This window comes from Lycorma delicatula, chromosome 10, assembly GCF_047948215.1.
Source record: "Lycorma delicatula isolate Av1 chromosome 10, ASM4794821v1, whole genome shotgun sequence".
NCBI classification, from domain to species: Eukaryota; Metazoa; Arthropoda; class Insecta; order Hemiptera; family Fulgoridae; genus Lycorma; species Lycorma delicatula.
In genome coordinates, this window is record NC_134464.1 from 106,246,826 (window position 1) to 106,268,137 (window position 21,312).

General features: G+C 29.7%; 1 protein-coding gene across 9 annotated transcripts in view; it reads right to left on the reverse strand.

Moving 5' to 3' along the window:
* The window catches only part of LOC142330985 (arylalkylamine N-acetyltransferase 1-like), a 535,412-nt gene that overhangs the window by 28,778 nt on the left and 485,322 nt on the right, over positions 1-21,312 (reverse strand). The window contains exon 1 of one of the 9 annotated variants that reach the window (XM_075376483.1): positions 13,377-13,474. The exons of 7 other annotated variants lie outside the window; for them this stretch is intronic. In XM_075376483.1, coding sequence (XP_075232598.1) covers positions 13,377-13,472 — 96 coding nt within the window. In that variant the 5' untranslated portion in view covers positions 13,473-13,474. Of the gene's footprint in view, positions 1-9,041; positions 9,268-13,376; positions 13,475-21,312 lie in introns of those variants that run through there. One more of the 9 variants, XM_075376482.1, reaches the window with a different exon arrangement.

The window sequence follows — 21,312 nt, forward strand, 5'->3', positions numbered from 1 at the left end:
TTTAAAATGTAAAAATTTATTTTACGATCTAGAATAAACTTGATAATAATAAACTGATAATATCGTTATTTATATTACAAACTGGAAACACCTATTAGCTTGCGGTATTGAAAAAGAAACAAGTTATTGAACAAATTACCTGTGAAAAATATAAATAATATGCACATTTACACTCGTATACAAACTTGTAATAGTATATTCAGCTGTAGTTCCCAGTATCAGTCGTAACTTAATATTATTATCGGTTAAAAAAATAAGTGCGTAGTTTACTTGAATATTTCCTAATGGCAGCTGTTAGTACCCAGCTGTTTTTTTCAGGTTTACAGTTTTATTATTTAATTTTCCTTTCCCGATCTGTACAATGCATTTAGTATATGTTTAATTAATTGTGTTTTAAATTAAAATAAATATATATATATAAATTATACAATAGTAAACTACTGTAGATTTTATTTTAACGTAGTATAAAAACTGTAAAAAAACTTTATTTAAAAAAAAAAAATGTAAATTTATACCGGTTTAAATTTAAATTGCGTCATCGTTTAAATAAATAAACAGCGTTCATAAAATATTGCAACCCTTAAATAACTTTCAATGGTTTAACATAGAAAAATGATACTGAACTAATGTTCCTTCTAAAAAAAAAACCCACTTTTTGTGTTAAATTAACAACCAAGTACCCAGGGAGTCTAATAAAACACCTTTAAATAGGAACAGTAAGATTATGACACACCATTTTAAACGGTATTGAAAAAAGAATAAAGTAAAATATATCGGATTATAACTGTTATCGAAATTGCACTCATATAATATTTCAAAAATGATTCGCAAAAGTTTTTAAATAACTGTTCAACAATAAAATACTAAACAAATAAAATTAAGTAAACGTCCTGTATTTTTTATTATGAGACCTATCACACCCCAAGCACCATTAGGGGTAACTCAAAAATTTGGTTACTGTTAATTTAATTTTAGTTAAAAATCTACAAATTATGAATTTCCTTGTTTGTTTTTTTTTTTAAATAGTTTAATTTCAAAGTCGTTTTATAGTTGGTCTATAATTCATTTAAATGATTAGATAATTCAATAAAAATTTTCGTATTACTTTCTCATTTAGATAGCCCTATAGCAAAACTATAGCTGTGGAAGGAAATGTATTGTAATCCGTCCCGTATGGGCATATTTAGTTTTCTCCTGATTTCGACGTTTAGACACATAAGGAATCCAAAGTAAAATAAACCGGATGGAAATTTTCCGGATGTTAATGTTTTTATGTGTTTTCGGTGTCGGTCTCTAAATCAATTTATATTTCCAGAACTACTTAACCGATTTTGATCAAACTTGGTCAGATTACTTCTGTATATTGGGCATTGATGTCATTAAGTTTTCAACTTAAGGTCGAGGGGGGTGAGGCTGTAGAACAACAAGGTCATCCTCAGTATCTCGAGATTTCGCCTAATTAAGGTCATATTTTTCTTAGACGCATTTTTTAACAATTAAAAAAATTTAAAAAAATTCTTCAAAATGGCGCCCCCACCCCCAAAAAATGTTGTAGTCATCTGCTATGTTGTGATGTTAAATGTGTGCGGTAGAGTTAAATAATATTTATAGTTTAAAAAAAATAACTCGTTCTGGCTGGGTCTCGAACTCGATCGACTCAGTACTTGTTGCGTTAAGCCTCGTGGTTATACAAGTCTGCCGAAAGTGTAAGCGAAATTTGTACTTTGTAAGTTGTGAAATTACATTGGTTTAGTTAGTGCCGACCGTCGCCGGTTGTACCCCCACAAACGCGCGAATTAAATACGGTATGCGCGCGCGCTTTAGTTAGAATTATTGAATTATATAAACGAAAAAAATATTATATTTAAACAAAATTATAAATTAAAAAAATTTTTTTTTTGTGTATGTGTGTGTAAGCCGTGCATCAGAAACGACCCACAGTTGTAATGATTTTAATTATTTCTCATACAAATATAACATCACCACCAACTGATGATGTGAGTAGTTCGTCAAAGTACTTTTGGAAAGTTAATCAATCAATTGTATAACTGTGTTTTCGTGTTTATTTAATTTATATAATTTATCTCGCATATACTCGTATATATACGAGTATATATATATATATATGTGTGTGAGTGTGTATCACAATTTATCAAATTTAATGATGTAAAATGTTTTATGGAAATCTGAATGTATGAGATTTTTTTGAAATTTTGTATGATGTGATAAATAAATATCATTTCTGACTGGGGTTTGTACCTCGGATCTTCCGGATGAAAGGCTAAGAGGTACTTACGTATTAACGCCACCGCAGCTACAGCTTTATTTAAAAAGAAAGTAGTCAATCGGATTTACCACACCTCCACGGTGGTTGGCAAAACTATATATTGTTTTAAAATCAATTTTTTTTTCCGAGAGCTATATTTGTTTTTCCCTTGAGTTTTTGATACCCTGAGCCAGTTCAAATTGCTTATCATTGACATGAATATTTATACAAATATTATTTATCTTGTTTATTATTTCAGTTGTTGACCCAGTTGCTAACTCTTTGAAAATATATTTATATTTTCTTAATTATTTTACAAGAATGAATAAACTAATTGTACATCAAAGTAATTGAGATAAAATCAGTTCAAGTTACTTTTATACTAGATAAAAATATATTTTCTCTTGTGACACTGAAAGAAACTATCGTTTACCGCAAGTTAATGACGTTAGATATAGTTTTTCAAAGTTATCCTTGCGTCTTTGCTGTTGATTTCTGATCAGAATATTCATTGTAGTGGGAGAAAGGTTGGCACTTTTAAGTACGTCATGGCCGACGGGAAGTTGTGTAATTGCCCTCTACTTCAAATTGTAAGTCTAATCACATCATATTCCATTAATAAGTCAGCATTTCCCAAAAACTATATTTTTTACACCTACACAACATAATACTTAAACTTTCATTATGAGTCGCCGTTTTATATGACGAAGTCACATTAAAGTATAATGAAGAGATCTGTTTAAAAAAATGGAAAAGGTAATAGAATCGACATTTATAACTTTACATACAAATAAGTTGTTAGGAAAAACACCATCTTGCAGTGTACCTGCATCTGAACGTATAGCATACATACAGTATGTCAAAAAAGTTGTACATTTTAAATATACTTAAAACATTTTAATCGAAAACAGTTCTTAACTACATGATGCAATTAATAAAATTATACATAAATATTTTAAAGTACCATTTGTTATACAAAAAATAACAAGAACATTCTAATATTAGAACTATAGTTTATATTCTTAATATATGAAATATGCTAAATTTTATTTCTTTCGGTTTAGCCTCTGGAACCACCGTAAGGTATACTTCAGAGTATACCTTATGTATACCCATATGTATGAATGTAAATGAAGTCTGGTATTGTACAGTCTCAGGCGACCGTTCCTGAGATGTGTGGTTAATTGAAACCCAACCACCAAAGAACATCGGTATCCACGATATAGTATTCAAATCCCAATAAAAATAACTACCTGCACTAGGATTTGAACCTTAGAGCTGTCTACTTCGAAATCAGCTGATTAACGAACGACTAGTTTGCGAAAGTACTTTTGCAAAGTTAATAAATTCTATCACAAACTGTGTTTTTGTGTTTATTTAATTTATAATATTATATAAATTAACAAATCAATTATGTTATGTTAATTATGCTAAGTATTTGAATTTTCAAAAAGTAAATAAATATATGTACAGTTGTTATTTACCTGTTGCATTCTTAATTAAATGGTTGTAGACAGCATAAGTCATTCATGAAAATCTAATTGCATTTTAAAGTGAGAAATAAAATGCTATCAATTTTCGCCTTCTTAACTTGATTAGAATATACTGTTTCATGTCAATATGTCAATGCTAATAAATATATTAGTAATATTGAGCCATTCAAGTGACACCTTTTCTCTCTCTCTACCCGCCTCAAGAACTGGCATAATAGTAAAAAGCCTTTTTCTCCCAAAAAGCAATTTTGAATGGTATGAGTTTTTTTACCTGAGGTGCTGTAAACGGTTTTAAAAAACATAAAAAAGACTTTTTTCCCTAAAAAATAAATTTTTTAATGATATGAAATGGAAAATATCTATATGTTAATGACCTTTAATAATTTAATTATTCAAGATATCAATTTTTGTTTGCATCTGTAATACGTTACTAATTAGTTTAAATTAAAAGATTAGCACAAAATAAAAAAGAGATTTATAATTCACCTAGTGTGTTGGAGAGGAATACATTATTAATATACATATTAGATAAATAAATAATATATATATATAAAATCCTGATTATCTTACAAAAAATGTATATATATATATATATATATATATATATATATATATATATATGTACATGTATTTTGTTTTTTCAAGGTTGTTCAACAAAAAATAATTTAGTTATTCTTTTAAATTGAATTTATAATCAATTAAAAAAGGAAAATTCTACTTATTTTAATTTTATAATCTTATGTTTAGTTTTCTTCTTTAAATTACGCTATGTAAAATATACTCTACAGTATAAAATGACTGGAACTAACAAAAAAAACTTTACAGAACATTAATTAGATAGCAATGTGTTCGTTAGCTAAGTTTATAGTTAAATTCAAATTATAAAAAAAAAAAAAAACCATTATTGATAATCTTTAAGTACCTTCTGCATATCAGTTTAAGCCGATTAGTTTAATCGATGTTCTTATTACAGAACCTATGTCGTATATTTATTCAAATCAAACAATCATATTTTATTGTTTCGGATTAGTGGTACGATCAATTAAAAATATATATACGTATGTATATTTTATTAGTGTCTACCTTTTTGTTTTTAATTAAATATAAAAATACAACATCTGTTCGAATATATTTACAAAGAAAAATTTCTAAAGATAACATTTAAAAAAAATAATGAAAATAAAATCAAAATATTTGATAAATTTTGTTGTTAAAAATATTCCGAGGAATCCTTGGAAAAAAATTGATTAAAATTGTTTTAGTCAAAATTTAAAAAAAAAATCCTACAGCAGTTTTTCCAGTTTAAATTTTATTTTTGTAAACTTCGCAAAAATTTTTTTCAAGTTTTGTTAAAAAAAAAGTGAATATATAGCTCAAGATATAGATGAAAACAGAATTAAAACTCAAAAATTAGAAGAATGAGGAAATAAAATCGAGCTAAAATTTTTTTACGAAAAAGCAGAATGATTATCAAATAGTTAAAATAAAACTCAAACGATCAAAACTCAAAAGAAAAAACAAAAAAAAAAATTAAAAATTTAAATATCTAGGAGAAAATACCAAATGTTTAAAACAAAAATATCAAAGCTAGCGTATAGCTAGATGGAAATAACAAAGGACGTAACTGGAAACCTCTTTTGGAAAGGAAAGGGGTTTCCAGTTACGTCCTTTGTAGGACGTTACCTTTTTTTTATAGAAATATAAAAAAAAGATATTGCAATATAGTAAATACTTCCAGTAGCTCTAAACAAGACAAAAAGTTTCAGAAAAAGAAATCAGCGAAATAGAAAAACAAAATTTTAAGAAAAGTACACCATCCAGAATATGAAAAAAATATTTATGAATTCAGATAAAAGAATTAATAAAAATTTTGAAAAAAATGGAACATACATTTAGGAAAATAAGATTAAAATTTTGCAAACACCAGTTTACAATATATGAAAAAAGATTAACCTAACAAATTTTTGATTTTTTTGAAAAATGATTAAAAAAAACCGGTCTAGTGAAGCAGGAAAGGATTTGAAAATACTCAATAAATCAAAAAATATAATTCTGAACAGACAAACGTTTATATAAAGGATAAATGAATCTTAATTTCCAGAAGAGCAGAAGAAGAAGGAAAATAAGAGTCTTTATTAATTTATAAAAGCATTTGGAAACGAAAAAAGCCTGAGGTATATAAACGCGAGGTCAGATCTGAATAGAAAAAAAATGTTCAGAATTTATTTCACTTCGGAAATTATAGGATTAAACTTAATTATAGCTACGTACCCTTTTATTTTTTATGAAAAGATATAGTTTTGAAGTGGTGCGAAAAATATCGAGCTTGACTACGGTTTTAATTCAGAACCTTTGAATGAAAGGAAGATTTTCTAATCCATCATGGAAGTCGTCAATGAAATGATATCAGTGTGTGTGTGTGTCCTTCTGTCCTCTCTCCCGCTATACCACCCTCTATCTTCCACTCTCCCTCCCAAACACTCTTTCTGTATATGTGTGTGTGTTTACATATCAGAATTCCAACATTAAAAAAATAATAGTTATATTCGTATATGCCCGCATTTTGTACAACCTTAACTCGCTCATTAATATTTACATAATATTTAATGATTTTTTTCTTTATCAATTTGTATGGTATTCTTCTTTGACTTTCTTGCAAACGGATTTTTTTCGTTGGGTGACAGATTTTTTTTTGAGTTTTATCCATATTTTAAATAAAACTAAAATATATTTTTTAAAGGAAATGTTTTTCCATGATTATCTCGAAAATGGTAAAATTAAATTAAAAAAATAATGATAAAAAATAAGTAAGTAGTAATAAACTAAGTTTAACTTATATAAAATTTTACTTATAAAAATATTTTTTGTGAGTATTTTCAACAAAATGCAATGAAAGTTAAATGACTTGATTAAATATTGTACCGTGAAAGAAGGCCGTATAATTAAAAATTCTTGTTTTTTTTTTATTTAGAAAAATATTTCTACAGAAGTAAATACATTTTCCTAAATATTTATCTATTATGTGTTATAACACTGTTTCCCACGAAGAGGTATACGAATTTGATTTAGCTTCACTCGCTCATTCACCCACCGATTAAATTGAAACTTTATGGTTCTTTTAACGAAGGTTCTAAAAACGTTCTGTGAAAATTTTAACGTTCTAGGATTTATGGAAAGAAAATGACGCTTTTCAAATAAAATCATCAATTTCAGATAAACTTTTCTTTGTTTTTCCTGTTAACCTCCGGGAATTACTAGTCAGGTATTACTTCAGAGGATGAATGAGGATTATGTGTATGAGTGTAAATGAAGTGTAGTCTAAGTACAGTCTCAGTTCGACCATTCCTGAGATGTATGATTAATTGAAACCCAACCACCAAAGAACACCGGTATCCATGATCTAGAATTCAAATTCGTATAAAAGTGACTGACGTTACTAGGACTTGAACGGTGGAAATACCGACTTCCAAAATCAGCTGATTTGGGAAGACGCGTTCACCGCTAGACCAACCCGGTGGATTAATTTCAGATAAACTATATTTTTGACACATTACAATATAGCTGGTAAAAAAATATTAAAAACAGATGATGGATGTATTGTTAAACAGCTGTTCATATTGAATAAAACAAGTTAGTAATTAGTCATAACCATGACTAATTATCTAACTGTTTTTAATTATTCTGGTTCTAATTATTTTTATCAGCTGTTTTTAATGAATAAAAAATGTGGTTTATCTGAAATTGATGCTTTTATTTGGACGCCGAAACTGTTGAAATTTTCAGAGATCATTTGACGAACCATCATTAAAATGTCTGTAAAGTTTCAATATAATCGGTAGGGGAATAGGCGGATGGTACTAAATCAAAAGTGTATAATACCTCTTCATGGAACACACGGTACATACTAACATGCTCTAAACCTCCTCTAAAAAAAAAAAAGGATAAAACACGACAAAAAAAGTCCGCCTTTATTGTATATTTATTCATTTTCCCCTATTATATCGAAATATATAATAATATACAGTGATCATAACTTTGAAAGTATTTTTATTTAAGCTTAGTTCTAAAGAGTTATTAACGTACTGTATCTCATAATATGGATAAGTACGAATGTACTTAACAAATATATGTATGGATGTATTTGAAAAATATACTTTGTGAGATTTAATTAATAAATAGGGCTCTAGAACCATAAAATAAAGTTTAAAAAATATAAGTTTGTTTTATTTTCTTTGATAACTATTGTAAAGTTATCAATTCTCTCCTAAATATTCTTTTATAAATTATCATTTTAAAATATAATTTTATTTAAACAATAGATTTGTTTATATTTTTTTATGTTGTACAAATTTCTGATAATTTTCTCCCAAAGATTTTTCTATGAAACAACTATTCTAACCGTAACATATATTTTTAATTTAATTTTTTCATAATTCATTAATTGCATGCATAGCTTTTCTCAGTTTTTTTTTAATCTAGTTCTTGTACATATATGTATATATATATATATATTTTTTTTAAGAAACAGGAATAAAATTATTGTAAAAATAAAATTCCGGAAAGCAAACATTGAATCGGCTGATTTATAAGTTAGGGTAATTATTATAATTGACCGGGATGATACTTTTTACTTTCTTGTACGAAGTAAAGGAAGTAGGAAGGAATCGCGAAAAAATTCGATTTTCAAATTTTAACGGAAATATCCATTTTGATCATCCCTGAATCCGTTTTGACTAGTTTCAACGTAACGTCTGTACATATCTCGCATAACTCAAAAACTATTAGGCGTAGGATATTGAAATTTTGTATTTAAGATTGTTATAACATCTAGTTGTCCATCACCCATTTTGTATGCAATCGACTGAACCAAAAGTGTCGAATAAACTCAAAATCTAAAAAAATACGGATTTTAGATTTTTTCTTAATTTCAGTAATAACCACTTATTGAGAGTTTTCAATGATATATCACAAGTTTTACTTATTTTCATTGGTTCCAGAGTTATAGCTAAACAAAATTTTTATATTTTGAATTTACAAGGGGAAGACACATCGGTTCGAATCGGACTTCATTTCATTTTTTAATTTAAATATATTGATTTATTAATGATATAAATCTCTGTAAAACATTTTTTACGATAAATAATAATTTAATAATCTTAATAAAAAATAATGACTTGTTAATTATGTTACTGCTTTAATAAAACATACTAAACAGAAAAAAAGAAAACAACAAAAGAACTGATATTAATAGTAATAATAATTAAAAATATTAAGTTACTTACATTTGTTTTGGTAGAACTTGATCCATAGTGGACGTTTAGAGAATTAAGATGATGGTGATGGGGGGGTTGTGTTAATAAACTTGTGCTAATCTCCATGATTGTTAATTAATTTTTAATAAACAAAACAAGCTATTTTTTAAATGATAGTTTATTAACGAAAGAAAATTATTGTATCAATGACGTTACGAGCACTACAATAGTGATTCAACGAACAACTGAAGTTGCGGCGCCCAAACGACTCTACTTTATACCTGACTAACACAGACACAAATAAACAAACTAGCAGCAGCTCTGCCGCACCAGTTGTAAGCAAGCTAAGCTATATTAGACAGGAGTTGCCCGTTTATACAAGGTATTATAACCTATATACTAATTTATATATACACTGAATATTTATACATTGTGTCAACCCTTTTATTTCCTCCCCCCCAATCTTATACCGCTTATGACGTAATTTATATGCTTAATTCAAAACACATTCATTCATATTTTCAATATATACACGCACACGGGCGCCTTTAAGCACACACACACACACATATATATATATATGCAATAAAGTTGTATTAAAGACCTTCGAAATTATACTGCTACTGCACTATAAGAACAAAGAACAACAACCTCATAAACACTTTGTGAACTTAACAGTAATTTTTCAAGTTTCCTACTAAAAAAAAAAGTTATTGAATTATCAGGTACGGGGAAATTATTATGAACTTACTTTATTACGAGTTTATTTTTATTTTTTTGTTATGACGACACAGCAACTTTATAATATGTTCAGCAAGGTAATTGAACAATAAGTAAATAAGATTTATTTGAACTAATATTAAGTAGCCACACATCTAATGGCTTGTGACTTAATAAAGAAATAGAAGAGCACTCCGTACGGCCAGACCATAAAGTCACCTAATTGAAACGATAAGCCATACCAAGAATGTTGTTCCTCAGCAATCTTGAAAAAAAAACTGATCGTATTATCTAATAAAGGTCCGTCAAATAATTCAGGTGCCGAACCGAACGATTCTGATACCGTAGGCTGACCAAAGAGATTTCCTACCGAACGGTTCGCAACTTAAAATCATTATACGGCTATTATTTGTGTACAAGGGTATGTTGAGGATTTTCCGCAGTGTTTTTGTTTGGTAGCGTTCAAGTACGTCAGTAATGGAATTGCATGCCGTACCGTACGATTTAAACCCCTTAAGTCCAAACAGGCTTTAAAACAGATTTATAAATCAGTAATTTACTTTCTGCTGAAAATAGAAATCTATGTCCTATTAGCCAGTACATGTGTTTAAACTTCAGATCCAACTGTTTCCGCTTGGATGGGATATGTTTCGCCAAAGTAAGTCGTCGATCAAGATGAAAAAGTAGGAAATGTTTTGTTGGATTTCTTTTCAGTTTGTGAAAAGTATTTTGCTTTTATTTATTTATTTTTTAATAATATGTCGATTATTTTTTTAATAATAAAATGAAGAACTTAATATTTATATAATAAAAGGAAGTAGAAATATTGTGAAGTTTTTGCTCACCCCTTCCAGAAGAAAGTGAGTATAACTTCATCAAAGTGTTCCAATTAAATTTTGAGGAAGTTTATCATAAAAAATTAAACAGTTTTTTATGTAAGTGTTCAATGTGAGAACCACTTGTCACACGGTACACATGCAGCCGATAGGAGAGTTCATCCCATGCTGTGATTAGCAAGCCTGGAGTAATTGTCGCATCAATTACTTCAAATTGAAGCAGCTTCAACCCTGTTTATAAACTTCCAAAGAAAAAAATTGCACGGGGCCCAGATCGAGCGAACTCGGAGGCCACGGCAAACAAGCTCTGTCATATGGTCCCAGGCGACCGATCCAGCGGTTGGGGAGAATTTAATTCAACCGATCGTGTACAGCGTTATGCCAGTAAAGAGGCGCACCATCTTGTTGCCAAATAGTACTGTTGTTCGTATTGCAGTTGAGGAAAGAGTCAACTATAGTTGTGGTATATCAAGATTGTTGTGGTAAACTTGCCGTATGGATACGGCACAAAAAACATTCAGTTTTAGGGAGTCTCGTTCACAATGCAATATTTCGTGAGGATTTTTTGATCCCCAGATACGCATATTATGAGGGTTTACTTTTCTATTAACATGAAATGTTGATTGTCACAGAATATGACACGATAATGAAAGTCTTCATCGTCACGTTGCGTCATTTCATTCATGAAGCTAGCACGCAAACCATAATCTGAAGGCTTTGTAGCTTTTAGCAGTTGTAAATAATATGAACGCAGTGTATGCGTTTCCGTAAAACTCACCACACACTGGAATTGCAAATTAGCGGCTAGCCTTACTAACAGATTTCCTAGGACAAAGGACTCTCACACGTCCAACATTGTCTTCGGACACACTCGGTTGCCCTGCATTCTTCCCTTTATGAATACAGCCAATTTTTTATACCATCTGCAGATGTTATTGTCATTCAGGTAATCACAAAGTGAGTATAACTTCATCAAAATGTTCCAATTAAATTTTGAAGAAGTTTATCATAAAAAATTCTAAATATTTCATTGAAGCTTTTATTTCGTGAGGTTTTTCTTATCCCCAGATACGCATATTATAAGTGTTTACATTTCCATTAACATGAAAATCAAGATACAGATTGTTAAAAAAATAAGAATAACTACTATTACTTTTTAACTTCAACATTTAAAAAAAACAAGAAAACAATTTGTTTTGTTTTGAGGTTTTCCAGATTTTTTGCATCTCGCAAAAAACGTTACTTTAGACGCTTGTTCATTATCTCATTGTAGAATTATCACAATATTTCTAATGGCGGTTAAGATTCTAAAAATACTCATTTATAAAGAAAAAAATTAATCCTTTTATTTCGTTATATTTCTGTTACCATGGCAAAAGAAAAAGATCTCAAGAGTTCAATTTATATACTAATTTTTTAACGTAATTTGTAAAATTATATTTTAATATTTTATTATTATTATTATTGCTATGGTAAATTAGCTTAAATTGTTATTTATCAGTATTATTCTAACAACCATGAGGATAATGAATACAACAGGGATCAACGGGGTTCCGGTCCCTGACCGGGTAGTTTTAAATAAAAGTGACATTTTATCTTAAAAAATAATATTATTCTTTCGTTGATATTGTTGAAAAAAAGAAGAATTTTCTGCGTCTCATTCAAATATATGTTCAAATAATTTTCATTAAAACCTTCTGATATATAAATTAATTTTTAGTTCAGTATATCCATGTACTTAAGTAAGTAAAAATGCTTTTAGATAGTTGTGCATTTAGCGATTGCATCGTCTGATAAAAGTTTTACCACTCTTTCTCTTGGTGTAAAAAGGCAAATGCTAGAATTTCGTATTGGAATTTCAGGCAATGAGCGCCCTGATAATGCGGCAAAAGAGGCTTGTTTCCAGCCTTTTTTTATTAATCGCATTTTTTTTAACGATCTTTTCTAATTTTTTTGAAGGAGGGAGTTCATACTGAATCTAAAACTAAATGAAGTTGTTCCATCAATATTTAACTTCGTCCAGTTAAGTACAATGTCTCGCCGTAGAGCTCCTCATGCAGGAATAAGGAGATGGTGAGGAGGTTATTACTTGCCGTTTGCGGATAGGGCACACTAGGCTCACTCATGGATATATAATGATTAACAGATGCATCCGTTTGTGCTCGCTGCGGGGACTGCCAACTAACTGTACAACACATCCTTTTGGGTTGTTTCTGTGCATAACAGGCATTAGGTCGCAAGTTTAAACTAGGAGTTAACATGCGACATATGTTAAGCTACAATCAACTTTAACAGTTGCTAAGTCGGGGTGTTTCCTTTGTCCTGCTGTTTCTTCGAGGATAGATCGTTTCTTTCAACCGTAGTTTCCTGTATCTGTCCCATAGGGAGCTAATAATTCTTGAACAATTTCTTGGAGTCTACTGTACTAATGGGATAAAATACCTACAAGCCTATGTCACTCCCGGTAACGTAAGAATTCCAACACAGGATCATACATCTAAATCGGTTCACCCGTTGAGCTGCTACGGTGGAATAAAAAGCTTCTCCAGGATGTTTTATTTGTAATATTATTATGTAAAATTTTTATTACACTTACGTTATTGGTTACTAGTTTTGGATCACTTGGAGTATTTCTCCAGAAGGTAAATATCAAAGGAATAAAATATTCCTTCTATAGATTTAAATTAATTATCTCGCGTTCATTAACTAACTACGCACATTGTTACTTAATTTCGATATTTTATTTGGTGAAGCGGTGTATTAATATAATTTTTTTAATGTATATATATTTAACTGTTGATTCACTTACACATTGACGTTCTCTTCTCTGTTTTCGATTCAAATAAACGATAAGATCTTTTATAATATCTATAACACGGCCAGTCCTGGTGCAAAGGCAAATCATGGCTACAAAATAAAATCTTATGAATAAAATCTTATTCTTTCATGGGTATATTTTAATACAATATAACTTATAAAATTTATTACCTATAAAAAAACATTGCATGCGTAATAAATTTATATCAGATTGGATTGTTAAAGAAATGCTTATTAAAATTTTATTACCCATACAAATCGAAGATACAATAAAAACATTAATAAATAATAAAATACTACGACTATAAAGAATGTTTATTATCTCCAAACATTTCATTACAGCAAGAACTATTCCACTCTTTTTATTTTACGCACATTCTTTTTATCGAATATTTTAAAACCCTGTTAGAAGGATAATTAAAAAAACATTTTGCACCGTTTCTAGGCTCCGCTAAATAAAAATTATTTTGGGCGTCCTCTGAAAAAGATTAGACAGTATAAGGATTACACGTAAAAAAAAAAGTTCAGTACTATAAAAAAATAAATATTAATTTAAATTTAAATTGTGCGGTACTAGTAACACATTATTAATTCTACAGTATTATTAATTCTTATAGTAGAAGGAAGATTAAAGAAAACAAATCAACATACTTGACACTTATAGACTTAGAAAAGGCATTCGATAACGTAGACTGGAATAAAATGTTCAGCATTTTTAAAAGATTAGGGTTCAAATACAGAAATAGAAGAACAATTGCTAACATTTTCAGGAACCAAACAGCAACAGTAATAATTGAAGAACATAAGAAAGAAGCCGTAGTAAGAAACGGAGTCCGACAAGGATGTTCACTATCCCTGTTACTTTTTAATCTTTACATAGAACTAGCAGTTAATGATGTTAAAGAACAATTTAGATCTGGACTAACAGTACAAGGTGAAAAGATAAAGATGCTACGATTTGCTGATGCTATAGTAATTCCCGCTGAGAGTAAAAAGGATTTAGAAGGAACAATGAACGGCATGAATGAAGTTCTATGCAAAAACTACCGCATGAAAATAAACAGCAACAAAACGAAAGTAATGAAATGTAGTAGAAATAACGAAGATGGACCACTGAATGTAAAAATAGGAAGAGAAGAGATTATGGAGATAGAAGAGTTTTGTTATTTGGAAAGTAGAATTACTAAAGATGGACGAAGCAGAAGCGATATAAAATCCGAATAGCACAGGCGAAACGAGCCTTCAGTCAGAAATATAATTTGTTTACATCAAAAATTAATTTAAGTGTCAGGAAAAGATGTTTGAAAGTATATGTTTGGAGCGTCGCTTTATATGAAAGTGAAACTTGGACGATCGGAGAACCTGAGAAGAAAAGATTTTAGAAGCTTTTGAAATGCGGTGCTATAGGAGAATGTTAAAATCATATGGGTGGATAACGTGACAAATGAAGAGGTGTTGCGGCAAATTTATGAAGAAAGAAGCATTTGGAAAAATACAGTTAAAAGAGAGACAGACTTATAGACCATATATTAAGGCACCCTGGAATAGTCGCTTTAATATTAGAGAGACAGGTAGAAGAAAAAAATTGTGCAGGCAGGCAACGTTTCGAGTATGTAAAACAAATTTTTAGGGATGTTGGATGCAGGCGGTATACCGAAATGAAATGATTAACACTAGATAGAGAATCTTGGAGAGTTGCATCAAACTAGTCAAATAATTCAATGAAAATAATTTAATTTTTATTATTAATTTATTTTATAATATATATTTTTTTTTTTTTATTAAAAAACTTCCGTTGTGGTTGGACATACGTTATTTAAACTCGATGAAAAAATGTAAATGCGATCTAAACTCGAACATGATTTAATCTCGTATTTGGATGTTCATATACCATCTAGAGAAACCTAAAACTCCTATCTAAGTCGGGTTTCTTTCGTCCTGCTGTTTCTTCGAGGGTAGATCGTTTCTTTTAACCGTAGCTTCTTGTAGCAGTCCCTTGAGGAAGTAATAGTTGAATGATTTCTTGAAGTCTACTGGGATAAAAAACCCACAAATTATATTTACAAAATTTATGTTATTGTAGAATTGGTCAATTTCAAGGAAAAATCGGTAATTGTCTGACACAATGCTAATATTAGCGGCTTATAAAATATGTTATAATAACTTGAGTCAGGTGAGAAAAATGATCTTGGTAGTAAATACGGTGTAGATGCTGTATTTCAAGAAAGGCTGATTGTCGAAATCGACTGCTGAATGTAACTGTAAAATGAATCAGCCGGTTTGGCGTCTGGGCAAGAAGTGTCCAACTAGGTAATTTCCATTTTGCAGGCTTTTTTGTAGTTTGAAACCGATTTCCTTGTTAGTAGGAAATCTAAGAAGGCACAAATCAAGTAGGAATCTGTAGGCACAAATCTAGGAACATTTGTGGAAGCACGAGTTAACCAGAATAGTGTTTGAATCTCTGACAACCAATAGAGCCTGTTTATTAAGCAGTTGCAGAGAAAACGTTAAAGTACCTTGGTGATCTTGTGACTTAAGAGTGATAAGCGCAAATGTTAGTGATACAAGAAAGTAGTTTTGGAACTGTTGCATTTATGTCGATACAAAATTATACCTTCTGAACAATCGAAATTGGAAAAGAAACTACCAGAATTCTATTGAGGCAGCGACGTAGAAAAGAGAGTCAAGGTATGGAACCATGACAACAACATTGGATCGATTTGCCCATCATCGATACTTAATAGTAGGGCAAACAAGAATAGAAATGAATCAAGCTGTACGAATACTAGGATGAATGTCCGTTTACTGTATTTACCGATGCCCCAGGAGGCAAGTATTCAAATCCGTGTAAAAATAATTGAATTTACTAAGATTTGAATACTGGAACTCTCGAATACCAGATCAGCTGATTTGGGAAGACGCGTTCACCACTAGACCAACCCGATAGATAAGACAACTGATTTTAACTGGGAAACAGATATCTTTCCAGTCATCTCAAACGTGAGATTTTGTATTGTTAAGGTTTAACATCATTTATAGTATATTCGAATTTTTATTAATAATTGAATATTTATTTTTTCGAAAATTTATCAAAATTATTAATGAAATTGAAAATTAAGTTTTTATGTCGTTTTAATTTTTGGGAATATTTCTCGTCAGGAAAAATTGGTTATTTCATTGTCGCATTACAATGTTTCAATTTTTACTTTTTTTCTGTAATTTATTTTCAAATTTTGTGTTAATTAACTGATAGTTTGATTCATTTTATTTTATTATTTTAACTTTTAAACTGTTTATATTAACTTAAAATATCTGTATAATAGTAAAATAACTTAATTATATTATACGTTGGAAGTAACCTGCTATAAAGAAAATATTGACATTTTATTTTTACTTTAAATTATTGTTTTAGACATTTTAAAAGTCGAAAGAAAATTTTACCGATAAATCTTAGATCGTCGATAATCGTAGATTTTTAATTTATCGTAAATTAAATTAAAATTTAATCAGTTAAATTAAAATGATATCTTTCAGTTTAAATAAAATTTTCGTTGATATTATTAATTAAATTTAACTTACGCCTGTTTACGGTAATGTTGACAGATTAGATAAATTTTATGTAATTATTATTTTAAGCCAAATTAAGATGCTTATAATTATGTCATGGTTAACACGAAATAAGTATTAATAAAAAACAATTACACTTTTATAATATTATACTTATGTCTACTTTTTATGTAAATATACTTTAAAACATATTCAATTACTGGTACAGTCTAGTCATATAACAAAAGTATTAAAATGCATCTAAATGTCTACCTTGACCAACGCTGCAAGTGGTTAGGTAAGGAATTATGCATAATGCCGTAAACCAGACTACGATTTCGTAAATATAGCATTAAAAAAAAGGCGGTCTCAAGTGCATAAAAGATGTGTAACATTCGTACTTACAGTTATGTTTTTTATTTTGTTATATAAGAATCATTAACATCATACAGCTGAACTTTACAAATCAGTCTGTTTAATTCAAAAGTCTTCTTAATTTAAAATTTAGACCAATTTTTTTCTGAATTAACTGCCTTTTGATCGATTTGATGTTGATAACTATTCCTTTCTATTCTATAGCAATCTTTAAACTCAACATAGCTACTAAATTTTTAGAAATGTCGATTTTTTGCTACAATAATTTATATACATATATATATATATATATATATAAACTTAGTTTTTTTTTTAGTTTAATGTTAATATTGTTACAAGTTGCTGCTATTAACCACCACCGGGTTGATCTAGTGGTGAACGCGTCTCCCATACCAGCTGATTTGGAAGTCGAGAGTTCCAGCGTTCAAGTCCTAGTAAAGTCAGTTATTTTTACACGGATCTGAATACTAGATCGTGGATACCGGTTTTCTTTTTGGTGGTTGGGTTTCTATTAATCACACATCTCAGGAATTGTCGAACTGAGACTGTACAAGATTACACTTCATTTACATTCATACATATCATCCTCATTCATCCTCTGAAATATTATCTGAACGGTAATTACCGGAGGTTAAACAGGAAAAAGAAAGTTGCTGCTCTTATTAGCGCCACTATTGGTTGTTACTACTCTCATTTACTATTTTCAGTTTTAAACTGTACGTGCTTCAGTGCAGTATAATTTCGTTATTTACAATTGTATTTTTCTAAAATGTCTTATTCGAGGAAACGAGTTGAGTTTAAAGAAAAAGGAAATAGTTTGATTGAGGGATGGGTTGCTATAATGAAAGATTATATGGGTTCTAGATCCTAACAAGAAACGCGTCAAATATTCGCGGAAAGGTTTCTGAATGATATTATCCCAATAAAGATTAGCATCATCATTCAGTTAAAAAAAATGACGTAAACAAGACGTTTTCAAAAACCAATCGAAATAAAAATGGAAATAGAAATAAAAACAAAATGAAAGTGGATCGGTAGAAATTGTGCCAGACCAAAAAATCTATAAGTAAATTATTACAACAAAGCTGAGTAATCATCTTGCAGTAAGATTATTAACGACTTAAATTTTAAACCGATCGTGTATTGATTGTGCGAAAACATTTTCTATGGTCAGATAGATCCGATGCTGTATTTCTTGATAGACGAGTCACTGTTTCATTTATCTAGGCATGTTAATTCACACAATATCAGGTATTGGGTGACTATAAATTCTTACCAGATGTTTGAGTTTCCAAATTGATTATGAAGAAGATAGGTGTACGGCGTGCTGTTTTTGATAATTATATAGAATGGCCAATACTTTTCGACCGGACTATCAGTACAGATGTGTACCGTACAATTTTTGAAGAACTTTACACTCGGTTAAAAGACGATGAAAAAGAGTTCGGCTTCTTCCAACAAGAAGAAACAAGTGACGCCCATATCAAACAATTCACTAATACCCGTTCCTTTGGATTTTACAGTACTGTCAGCAGAAGATGGTGGCATCCTCTTCCAAAGATTTGTTTAGTTTTGGTGTGATTTTTCCCGTTGGGACTATTTGAAGGATAGAGTTTATGAATCAAATCTCACGCGAACTTAAGGCAAAGATTCAACAAGAAATTAACGGCTTGACAACAGTGTTTTACAACAGATGATTCTCTATACATTCTTTCTTCTATGTTTAACCTCCAAAACTACCGTAAGGCATTACATCAGAGGATGAATGAGTATGATATGTATGAATTTAAATGAAGTGTAGTCTTGTATAGTCTCAGGTTGACCATTCCTGAGATGTGTGGTTAATTGAAAGCCAATCATCTCAATACCATCAATCGTGTACTAAAGCGCATCTCTGAGCTGGGTGTTCACTTAAAATAGCATTTGTAAAAATATGGTAAATATATAAACTATTTCTAATGTAAATACAAAATTTAATTTGCTTTAATTTCATTCATGAATTTTTACATATCATAACTGAGTTTAGTCTGCAGCGAATGTATAAATACGTTCACAATCACAGATATACATACCAAGATCATAAAGGAATCTTTATAATCGTATCTAAAAAATTAGTTCAATTCAAAGAATTTGAACTCTTTTCCTGACTAAACTTTCGGAACTGAATTTCTAAAAAATAAGGTGATATAATTTAAGATACTTATTTTTAATATTTAGAATGATTGAATAGAATGTTTATAATATTAGGAGAGATAGATGTTTAATAGAGAGAAAAAGATTAATTTCGGTACAGTGTAACTCACCCCTTTAAATTTTTAATTTGTTTATGGAAAGAAATAATAAAATAAATTAAAAAAAAAATTAAAACAGAATAACGATCGCAAAGACAAGAAAGAGCTTAAGTAGACTGAAAGTCACTGATGATACTTTATAATTACTTTTAGGTTGACTAAAACAAAGAATCAATTAAAAGAATTAATGGACCGTATGAGTTCTTTACTTTTCTTTTCTTTTTCCTGTTTAACCTCCGGTAACTACCGTTTAGATAATTCTTCAGAGGATGAATGAGGATGATATGTATGAGTGTAAATGAAGTGTAGTCTTTGTACATTCTCAGTTCGATCACTCCTGAGATGTGTTGTTAATTGAAACCCAACCACCAAAGAACACCGGTATCCACGATCTAGTATTCAAATCCGTGTAAAAATAACTGGCTTTACTAGGACTTGAACGCTGGAACTCTCGTCTTTCAAATCAGCTGATTTGGGAAGACGCGTTCACCACTAGACCAACCCGGTGGGTTATGAGTTCTTTACTAGGAAAGAAATTCGTTTAAAAATAAATAACAGTAAAAAAAAAGTTAATGAAATGTGATAAAAAAGGAAAATAATGAGTTAAATATTAAAGTAAGAAAATGCATTACACCAAAAGAGATCCTAATATTTTTATTTACGTTGTAAAATTACTACTGTATAGGAATATAGTAAACAGTTTATTAGAAGCAGACTTATGTGGTCAAGAAACTTCTGTTTATTTATTTGATGATTAATTTATCATCATATAAGCTCACCAAATAAGATTACAGAAGCTTTCCGTGGGTATATGGAATCAAAAATGTTTAGCGTATGAAAAATTCACGTGTTTGACCGGTATTTGAATCCGGGCCTTTTTGGACGAAAGCCAAAGCTACTACTTCACCACAGAGGTTGGCGAAGAAATCTACAAAAAGTATTTGTAATATCAAAATCTGTTCAGGAATCATGAAAGAACTCTTTTAAGATTTTATACAGTGAAGCGACTTTTATCGTACCAAAATGTGAACGTAAAATTAAGTGCCATGAATTGGTAGGTTGGTCCTCCTCCGAGGGCCGACTTCGACGGAGGAGAAAAGGTAAGATATGAGTTTTAGTCGGTAGGGTGCGGGTACACATAGGCTCTTAATAAAATCTAGCCGAACCCGTGCGAGTCCGACACTCCCCCATTTATGGGGGGGGGGGGGGGGGGGTGCGTAAATGGCATTTCTCAGATTCATCTATAACAAAAACAAAAAAAAAGTACCATGGATTGAAGATAAGATTAAAATTATGAATTATTTTTTAGATGAATTGAAGTTTCTGATTTATGGCTTAATTTTATAAAACGAAGGACAGGGTTGATGGTCTATATTAAGATATTAGTATTAATTATGTACTACAGATTTTTTTAAAGGGAATGAAAAAATCAAAAACAATAAAGAAAGATAAAAATTCTTTATTTTTATTTATTGTTTTTGATTACGTGAAACGTATAATTAAGGATGAAGGATATAAAAAAAGACTAAGAGATAGAATCAGAACAGAGAGAAATACTTAGAAACACTATATTTTATATTTGGCGTAAAATAACTTTATTAAATAGATAATACACAGATAAAGGTTTTAAACTAAACTTGTATAAAGAATTTAATTTTTAATAAAATTGTATGAAAAAATTTTGCAATAAAAGGATTAATTTTTGTTTTTTTAATG